The sequence below is a fragment of the Brassica oleracea genome, chromosome C3 (assembly GCF_000695525.1).
Source record: "Brassica oleracea var. oleracea cultivar TO1000 chromosome C3, BOL, whole genome shotgun sequence".
In the NCBI taxonomy this organism is placed as follows: Eukaryota; Viridiplantae; Streptophyta; class Magnoliopsida; order Brassicales; family Brassicaceae; genus Brassica; species Brassica oleracea.
Genome location: NC_027750.1, coordinates 1,430,488 through 1,440,817, shown reverse-complemented (window position 1 = coordinate 1,440,817; position 10,330 = coordinate 1,430,488). Strand labels below are relative to the sequence as shown.

The window sequence follows — 10,330 nt, the reverse complement described above, 5'->3', positions numbered from 1 at the left end:
GAAAATAGATAATTCACCTTTTACGTTTATTTTACCTCTTAAAATTTTTCACTCTTTAGCCTTTTTTTTATTCAAAAAAAGTTCATTATATCAACCACAAATCTTCACTCTCATTTTTTTCAACATATTTTTTCCTCTCAAGCAAGATATGTAAGTTATTTGTTTTTAGTGATCTTAATCTTCTTCTTCTTCTTTTCTTTTTTACATGAACAAATGACATTGCTTAATCGGTGAATCATTTGTATTGGTTTAGATTTTAAAAATCTTATATATTGATTTTCTGTTGCAGAATATGGATTTGTTCATTACTTGGGAAAATGATGCTAATCACCTCGTCGACGACATCGAGTGGATACAAATTCATGGCACGTGCTGGGCGTATTCTCTTAGGCGGCACATGAATGCGGCATGTAGAATTGCGAACTTAATTGATGCAGAATCCCTCTCTCTGGCCTACTTGGTCAACTACATGAGAATGACTTCAGGGCTTTCAGACACCTTGGGTCTTTCTTCCTTTGATCCGGTTAGGCCCTTCCTGATGTTGGAGGGTATGGTCCTGGATGATGATTATCGAATGTTGTTTGCTCAATTTATGAGGATCCCGGAACTCCCACTTCCGGTACGTAAATTTAGCTTAATTTTTAGTTTCTTTTTATTTGATTATAAATAAGCTCGTCTTTCTTTTTCCATGCAGAGGGGAATTCGTCGTTTCGTAGTTACGGACATGATAATTCATTCTCTAGATCACTATCAGAGTAATCAAGACTTTGAACAAGCATTCGTCAGTGCAATGAATCATTCCCCTATTACAGCGGCAATCCCAAACTACCCATCGATACTTTCGTTCATAGCAAACCCCCCTCAAAATGTAAGTTAAGATCTATATATATTATTTGGTTAACTTGAATGTTGGTTTCTAAGTATATAATATTATTTTTGCAGAATATTTACGCTCCGACGCTCCTAGAACTTCTTTTCGATGATTACCCAAATCTGCATGTTATGTTCGCTACTGGAAGAGGCATTTATCAAGGAGTTCCTTTTGTCAGGTTTCGAGACAGTTCTGGGTTAATCAACGGTGGCTTCATGAATGTTGAGATGGGTAAAGGAATCATTGTCAAGTTTGTCGAGCTGATTGGAGCATGTCATTATGTGATCGGTGCCGAAATGATCTAGGGCCTGCTATGGCGATGCCTCTATCTCTACCCCCTATTTATATAACAGATTTCTGTTACTTTACTTCGATCCATCTTTTGCTGTTTCATAACTTATCAACATCTATCGGTACGCGTTTAATTGTTTCGGTAATTGGATATTTGTAGTGATGACCTTTTGTGCTGAAAACTATTTACATGAACAACTTATACAGTAAGAGAAACCAACGACAAATCTATTATATTACAGTATATGATATAACATCTGTGACAAAATCTAATACTATACTATAGTATATAATATCAAGTACTCCTAGTGGTGTAATGTGACAGCTTCTAATAAAATTACATGAGAATGGATAATATGTGAACACTATAAATATTAAAATGCAATTGTGTCTACTAGACAAAGTTCAATGCAATCATATGATAAAGACCTAATCACTTATAGAAACGCGTGAAGGATTCTGTTTCTGTAATTTGGTTCTAAATGGCATTATCGGTAAGAAATAACTGATTCATAAAGGCTGTCAAAAAAAAAAAAAAAAAAAAAAAAAAAACTGATTCATAAAGTGGGTCACTCCAAAAAATCTTTTCAATGCTAAGTAGTCAATGCTTCGTAAAGACAATTCTTTGATATTTTTCTGCTTATTTATTTATATACACAGATTTTTAAGAGTAACTAATAGATTTTCGTATTTATAATTCTATTTATATATAAATTTATATTAAATACTCCCTCTGTTCCATATAGATCCATTTTTTAGAAAAAAAATTTGTTTTAAAAAGATACATTTTTTACATTTTCAAGACATTAATTAATGAAAAATTGTACTTTTCAAAAAATACAATTGTGTTTAATAAAATTTCATTGGTTAAAAGTTATTGAAAATAGCTAATTAAGGAAAACAATGTATTGGAAAATATAATTTTAAATGTTTTTTTAATAAGTGTGAAAAAACTATAACATAGATCTTTTAGGAACGGAAGGAATACTAAATTATGACATTTAATGTGTCACCACTAGCATACATAAAAATTTAAAAACTAACTTTTAGATTTGATAACTTTTTATGATAACTGGTAGTTTTACTTTCACTTCATATCTTTTATATTTATTTTTGAATTAAATATTTTAAATATAATTAGTGTATCATAAATTTTAAAACTAATTGTAGTATTCTTATAAGTAAATATGGTTTCATATTTTATTTATTAGATACTCCTATTTTATTTTAAATAAATTATTTATGTACAAGATTTTTTAATAATGATTACTAGATTTATATTCATTTAAAGTCTGTTTCTGAAAGTATAAGACTTAGTTAAGAATGTAATTTTGGCAAAACATAATATATTAGCATAACTAAATTAAGTAATTTTATCAGTTTATGATATAAAAACTATGTAAAGACTGTCCAATTTATTATATTATCTAAAAGTATGATCGGTAGAGATTGTAAGTTTTTTACTTTAGATGCAAATTTATATTATAACTTTTAAATTGTTAAATATATAATTTTTTATAAAAATATCTCCTAAAAATATGTTTTATGTTTTAATTTTAGTCTGTTGATTTAAATTATTTTGGTAAATTAATACGATTGATATAAAACAAAAGAAATGGTATTGTAAATAGCTTCTTGCCCCTCCCCCTCCAAAAAAGAGCCATCCTTTCTAAATCTCTAAAAATAAAAGTATTGTTCTTCTTCATGGAAAGATCCGAATCTTCTCGGGTTTCTACTCCCTATACGGTGAGTATCTTTCTCTATTTCTCTATGTACACAAAAGAACACTTGGCACTAATTTATTCTGTGTATTACACATATTTAAAACTAAATATTTTGTAGCTTTAAGACATATATGTAGAAGCTGTGATTGGTGAACTAATAAGAACCAGTGAATTATTATTTTTTTATCACAAAAGAACCAGTGAATTAAAAATAAATAAAATAGTGAAAGTGAAATACATCAAAAATATAATAAAGTTTATTCTATTCATTCATTATCAAATTTGTTAAAGAACGCTTTTTTTCTCTGTATTTTATCTAATTATTTTTGGGATTGGTAGAATGATTATTCCATTAAATTAAAGTAAGTTAATCACATAAAAATTATAATCGAGTTGCTCCATAAACGGTTGTTCAGGATATTGATATTTGTGGGTCCCAGCAGGAGGCGTTACATGCAGGCATGATGAGGGTTTTTCAAAAGACTCTGACCACTATTTTATCAGAAAAGCTCTCCACTATCTTTTTTTCTTCAACCTACAAAAATATATATTTGCTTTTTTTACATTTCTCTTTCCGAAAAACTTCATTTTTCTGTACCCTACTCTTTTTTGAGTTTTACCACAAATACCAAGACTTTAATTTCTCTAACCACTATTTTACCAGAAAAGCTCTCCACTATCTTTTTTTCTTCAACCTACAAAAATATATATTTGCTTTTTTTACATTTCTCTTTCCGAAAAACTTCATTTTCTCTACACTACTCTTTAAAGTTTTTACCACAAATACCATCCACTATCTTTTTTCCAACGTACAAAAAAAAAAGAACGGTGCCTTTTATATTCTTTTTATTTTGCTTTAGCTGTAAATTTATATTAATAATAACCTTTAAATCACTAAGTATAATTTGAACCCAAAAAAAAAAACCAAGTATAAAGTTCCTGAAAGTCTGAGCCAGAAAATAAGATATTCTTCCTAAAATCCCTAAAGACAAAAGCATCGATCTTATCAAAGTCCATGGAGAGATCCGAACCTTCTTCTCGTATGATCGATTTTCTCAACGCCTCGATGGAGAGATCCGAATCTTCTTCTAGGGTTTCTGCTCCGTACACGGTGAGTTTTTCCTCTCCGCGCATCTAACGGCGTCGTCACTCTGTTTTTCTTTTCTCTCAAAACTATCTTTCATCTCTTGCTTCCGGCGGTCTTCTCCGGCTCGAGAGAAGGCCTCCCTCTCCCTCTCCTTCTTTGCTTTTGATTATTGTTCGAGCTTCAAAGACCCGCTGTTTATCTCTTCCCAAACTCAGTGCATGTTTCTTCTCTATCTCTCTTACCCAAGTCTTCTCCTAACTCTTTTGTTCCTGTTTGTTTTTGTCGGCGATTGTTCTGTTCTGGTCCCCAATCTTTTTCGGTTTTTAAATTAATATACATATATATATATATATTATTTTTTAAAGGATTCTAATTACATTTTCTTATAAATATAGGGGAAGAGGACTTTGTACGGTGATAAGTATGTCGAGGTTATGAAGCAGTACTATGATTACGTCAAAAGCAGGTAAATAGATTTCTGTTTTTTTTTTTTGCTTTTTGGAGATTTTGTGTAATGTTGACTAGATACCAATAAATATTCTATTATTTGGTTTAGATTGAATAGCTATATTCGTGGGAATATCCAGATTTTTTTTTATTATGATTCTGATGTAAAGACGTGAAGTAATAAAAGATGAATACCTTCGCTTTCAAATGTGTTTGCTAATTGATTCTATTGAACAATTAGGATAAGGATCGGTGTTGAAGGTTACGATACTTCCCTTGAACCGATTGATCTTTACCGGGCTTTGGAGAGTCTTTTCAAGACATGTGGAGAAGTTCACAACATCGAGATTCGCCGAGATCGAGTGACAAAAGCACTCCAGAAGTCGTGCATTGTTATCCTTCGTGGAGAAGGCGCAGGAGACAAAGCCTTGCAACTCAATGGAAGTGACATCGGAGGAAGGAAGATTGTCGTTACCAGTTTGCCTCCAGGACTCGACCTCAGCACTGGGTTGAGTACTGATGTACTCGCTGCTAGGAGCGTGGCACATGATAAAAGAAAGCGGTAAGTTATTATGTATTCTGTTGACATTTTCGGCTTATGTAAGTCGTATAAACGATATAATACAATGCAATTTTTTACTCTTGCAGTAGCGAAGGCATATCCGTTACTGGATATGACACTTCTCTTACTAAAGATGATGTCAAGAATGCTTTGACTAACCATTTCTCCACATGTGGCGAGATTACCGACGTTTTCGTTCTCAACAGGTTAGAAGTTGGAACCGTTCTCTAGTTTTGTTACCAAACCCAATTCGCTTAGTTTCCTTTGTTTTTTCTTTTTCTTTGCAGCCGTGCCCTGGTCTACTTCTACGAACAAGGCTCCAACAACCGAGCGCTTCAGCTGTCTGCAGGAACCGACCTAGGAGGCTGCACACTGATGGTCAAAGCCTTGCCCTATCCAAAACCCAAAGGTAGTGCCTGGACCCGTTTGCGTTACCGTTTCAGGTCGGCCACTCTCTCAACGATCACTGGGTGGGCACATCAGATGTGAGAGGAATTCTGGTTTAGTATTTTATTTTATGAATTTCGGCTTGTTTGCTTGTTATGTTTAGTACCCAAAAAAAACTTATATTTCGGATGTGTTTGATTACTACAAAAAAACTTATATTTCGGATATGTTTGATTACTACAAAAAAACTTATATTTCGGATATGTTTAATTACTGCTCTTTAGCTTAAATTCACATGGACTGTTTTTTAATCATTTGATTATAACAGAGAATGTAGAACTTATAAGAGTTTTCTCGACCGACTTTATCTTATTGGGTCCAAGAAAGAATTTATCGTTGGAGAATTATTTACGAATCACCCATCTATAACGACAACAAAAACCGCCTAACACGTAAATAAATTATCAACAATCATGACAGTTCTTTTTTTTTTGGAACATATGATATGATATTCAGTAATTGGTGTGTTAATCTTCGTATGCCAAAACTTGAAACTCGAAGCAAAGATTGAATGGATGCTTGCCGATAATTACTGGCATAATGCATGTTCCGTGCTTTCTTCCGGTTTACAAAATACAAACCAAGGAGGATCATCAACAACGTCCATATAACATTGAACATCACCCCATAATTTTTGAGAAACACATTCATTGGGGAACGCTCATTTTGTGAAACTAAACATTCAACACTCTGAAATTTACAAAAGAAAATGTCATATCAATTTGATATATTTGATACTTTGAAAACTTTAACTGATTTAAAATAATTACCTACCATTTACGATTTATCCCAACCTTGCTAATGTGGAAAAAACATATTAATTAAAGATCAAAACATTAAATTAGTCGAGGAACATAAGATATCACAGAGAAAAAATCAGTATCTAAACTAGTTTCAATTCGAAGTAATCAACACAATGAAATTAAAAATATAGTTCCCTCATTGATGCTGCAACTTTTTTAGTATGTAATTACTAATTAGTAAATATCTACTTTTGTGTGTGTGTGTGTGTTTTAGACTGTTGGGAGGAACGCGTTTTGATCTTTTGCTTTATAAACAAAACGACCAATTTCAAACAAATATGACGTGAGATCCTTGGGAATACTTACAAACCTGTGTCAACTATATTTGATTACTCATCCATTGCGTGAAAAAATCTCAAGTGAAAAGTGAAAACTATATATAGCAAGGAGAGAAAAAAATTAAGAAATTTAAGTAAGGAGATTCAAGCAACCGACCTTTATCTAAATTTACAAACATAATAAATCCTGTATACGGACATCTGTTTGTTATATTCTGAATGTTTGTGTTTCAAAAAAAAAAGTAAATAAAAAAGGAATGATTAAAAGGGGTGTGCTCAATTAAGAGTTTCAAGTGATTTGTATTAAAATGAAAAATTTGTTTTTATTCAAACGTGGATTTTAAAAAACACTTTAAAATCCAATGTTATTGAACTTGTCATTTTTCAAGACACTCTGAAATCCACTATTATTGAACAAAATTTAAGTTGAAGATTTTAGAGTACTTTAATTATTTCTATAGTGTTTGAGGAGAATTCTTTAGTTATAAAAATAAAAATCCACATCTCACTGTTTTAGATGAGATTATATAGTGTTTTAACAAAAATCACACCAAATTATCTAATTCTCCTGCAATCATCTACAAACTCATTAAAAATCAAATTAAAGTTCTTTCGTCTTCCGAAATGCTCCGGCAAGCCGAGATATTTTCTAACCCCTCCTTCGTTCTGGATCTGAAGTTCAGTGTGAACTCGCTGCTTAAGCTCTCTTGGCGCCTTCCGGGAGAAGCTGATGGATGACTTTTCCTTGTTTATCGACTGCCCGGACGCCTTCTCGTATCTGCTCAGTATAGCTTTCAGCACCTATGTTGATCCTTTATCCGCGTTTAGGAAGAACATCGTGTCATCCGTAAAGAGGAGATGGTTGATTCGGGGACTCCCCCGAGCAACTTTAAAGCCTCGCATGCGCCCGTCCACTTGTGCTTTGCTACAAAGTCCCGAGAGCACTTCACTACATAGTATGAATATGTAGGGTGATAGGGGGTCGCCTTGGCGAATCCCACGGCTCGGTGTTACCTTTCCTCTAGGCGAACCGTTGATGAGGAAAGAGTATGTAACTGTTGAGATGCACTGCATGATCAAACCGATCCAATGATGGTGAAATCCGAGCCTCTCAAGCACCATGGAAATAAAATCCCATTCTAAGCGGTCGTACGCTTTGCTCATATCCGTCTTTACCGCCATCGATACTCTCTTAGCCGCTTTTGATGTCTTCAAAGTATGCAACACTTCATGGGTGATGAGAATGTTATCTCCTATAGCTCTGCTGGGGACGAACGCGGATTGATTTTCCGAGATAATCTTCTCGAGCAACGGTTGCAGTCGTCTTTGTAGGATCTTGGAGTAGATCTTATAATAGACGTTGCATAAGGCGATCGGTCTATAATCAGACACTCTTTGTGGGGTCTTTATCTTTGGTATCAGGCAGACATGTGTACCTTGATCCCTTTCGGGATAGTCCCTGTCCTGAACGCTTCTTGTATCTCGATTACTAGGTCTGGTCCAACTTCTGTCCAGTGAGCCTGATAGAAACTTGCAGAGAAACCGTCTGGCCCCGGGGCTTTTTCCGCGTTTACTGCAAAGATTGCTTCCTTGATCTCCGCAGCCATGGGTATCGCGATTAACCCCTCATTGTCCTCATGCGTGATCAATGGCTGCAGCGCATATCGAACTGTATCCGCACAGTTTCCCTTCTCTGACATGAACAGATTCTTGTAGTACTCAACTACAGTCTTAGCAATGTCTTTCTCCTTGTAGACCATATTACCATCTGTATCTTCTAGAACCGTAAACGCGTTAGCCCTTTTCCTGTTCTTTGTGGCAGCATGGAAGAATCCAGAGTTTCTATCCCCCACTTGTAGCCAAAGCAATCGGCTCCTTTGCTTCCAGAAGGCTTCCTCCGCTATATAGGCCTCATTCAGTGTGGTATTAATTTCTCTGATCAGGGTCGTATCATTTAGAGGGCTGGTAAGGGCGTCTTCTAGCTCACATTTCTTCTGCTCAATGAGTGTTTTGCTATTTTGTTGCTGGAGCTTGTTCCATTCCGAGATAGCTCTTCTTTTCGATGATAGTCTATCCATAATCTTGCTATCCGCGGAGTTAGCCCAAGCATCACGTATAACTTATTTTGCTGCTTCATTTGAGTTGAGCCTTCGATCATACTTGAATAAGCTTCTTCTTCTCATGATGGTTGGATCGAGGAAAGACAAGAGCGGTTTGTGGTCGGATCCTTCATACTCTAGGTACTGGTAGCGAACTGTCGGATAGGTTTCAGCCCAGGAACTGTTTGCAACAGCTCGATCAAGTCGGCAGTGGACTAGGTGTGTGCCTCTCAGCCCCCTTCGATGACAGTGGATCTCCTGAGTGATGGAGATCATATAAATCTCCTTCGGCAAAGAAGGTTCGAAGGTCTGAAAAGGAGCCTTCCGGTCTGTCCGGACCTCCAACCTTTTCATCGCTTTTGAGAAAATCATTTAGATCCCGGGTTAGGAACCACAGGGCTTCTCTAGCTTCAGCCTCTGCGAGAAGCTGGTCCCATAACTGATTGCGTTGTGCTCTATCAGTACTTCTATACACAAAGCTCGAGTAGAAAAAATTTCCTTGATATTCAATCCTCGTTTCTATTACATTCGCGTTAGAAGATAACACCGTCAGCTTAACCTCTTGTTTCCAAAACAGCGCTAGGCCTCCTGCTCTGTGGCCTGTTGGGGGGACGAGGTGGTGCTCTTCGTATCCAAGCTGGTTGCATTTGTTGAGGACGAACTCGTTGGGGTTTTTGTTCTCGATTAGAAAGACAATATCAGGTCGGTAAGTCCTTGATATTTCTTTGAGACGTCGAACTGTCCGAGGATTCCCCAGCCCTTGACAATTCCAACTCGCTATCGCTAAGGAACTGGAGCGGACGGATTTTGAAAATCCGTCTTCCTCCAAATCGGCCTTGGGATCATCTTGCTGATTGGGATGTTGTCTGAGGAGTGGGTGTTGCCTCCAGACGTAGCAGGTCTTGAAGTTCCCGCCTGTACTCTACCCATTGGCTGCTTGGTTCCCAACCGAGATTCCTCGGTGTTTAATTTTTTCCTGCATTTTGGGGTCTTGTTTGCCAGACTCATTTTTCTTTTAGAGCTTGTGCCTCGAGAGAGGGATGGGCTTGCTAGAACTCTTTTCTTACCAGGGGGTCGCCCCGGCTTTCTTTTTACTACTGCCTCTTCCTGCAGTGAGCTAGGCCGGTCACCTTGGGGCGCGGACGCAATTCCCAATCTTTGAGCTGCAGGGACCCTAATGTGCTTGGTCGGGGAGTGTGAGTTGTCTCTGAGCCTTAGAGTTGCTGGGATTCTTTCTTTTGAAATCCCAAACTGCTATGTTCCTGATCTTTCCAAGTTGTCAACTTCCTGATGATTGATGGGCCCTAGTCTTTTCGTGGCCGACATTCTGTTTGGGGTTGTTTCTTGCTCCAGGGCTCTTTGATTTTCTTCAGATATTGCAGAGGCCGCCCGCGCTAGTTGGAGAGCAGCTTCCTCCATTTGTTCACTCACCTCTGCCTGCCTCATTCTTTCCTTTCTAGCCTCCCTTTCGGTTGGGTCAGAGCATTTCGTATACTGCAACATCAAGTCTCTTACCTCTCTGCGGGCCTCCCTGAGAGCTTCTTGAGTAATGTTCTCTGCAGCGATTGTTAGGGGAGCCCCCTTTTTCCTTCTTTCATGCTCATGTTTAGAAGCGCTAGACCCTGTGTCCTTAGGATCAATGACTATTCTTTGGATTTCTCGGTAAAAACTTTTCTCCGACTGTCCTAATGTATGCTTCGGGATGGATCTCTCTCGGGGGG

At 36.7% G+C, this 10,330-nt stretch overlaps 1 protein-coding gene and 1 long non-coding RNA gene across 5 annotated transcripts in view; both read left to right on the top strand.

Annotated features, from left to right (window-relative positions):
* The window catches only part of LOC106335779 (nucleolin 1-like), a 25,878-nt gene that overhangs the window by 11,180 nt on the left and 4,368 nt on the right, over nucleotides 1-10,330 (top strand). Inside the window, exons 1-5 of one of the 4 annotated variants that reach the window (XM_013774393.1) lie at nucleotides 3,731-3,997; nucleotides 4,369-4,439; nucleotides 4,662-4,982; nucleotides 5,069-5,188; nucleotides 5,270-5,632. The exons of 1 other annotated variant lie outside the window; for it this stretch is intronic. In XM_013774393.1, coding sequence (XP_013629847.1) covers nucleotides 3,902-3,997; nucleotides 4,369-4,439; nucleotides 4,662-4,982; nucleotides 5,069-5,188; nucleotides 5,270-5,471 — 810 coding nt within the window. In that variant the 5' untranslated portion in view covers nucleotides 3,731-3,901 and the 3' untranslated portion in view covers nucleotides 5,472-5,632. Of the gene's footprint in view, nucleotides 1-3,730; nucleotides 3,998-4,368; nucleotides 4,440-4,661; nucleotides 4,983-5,068; nucleotides 5,189-5,269; nucleotides 5,633-10,330 lie in introns of those variants that run through there. 2 more of the 4 variants (XM_013774394.1, XM_013774392.1) reach the window with 2 other exon arrangements.
* On the top strand, nucleotides 296-1,344 carry LOC106335781. The gene is made up of 3 exons (XR_001268768.1): nucleotides 296-619; nucleotides 695-896; nucleotides 1,050-1,344. It is a non-coding gene; the product is annotated as an uncharacterized LOC106335781 (long non-coding RNA).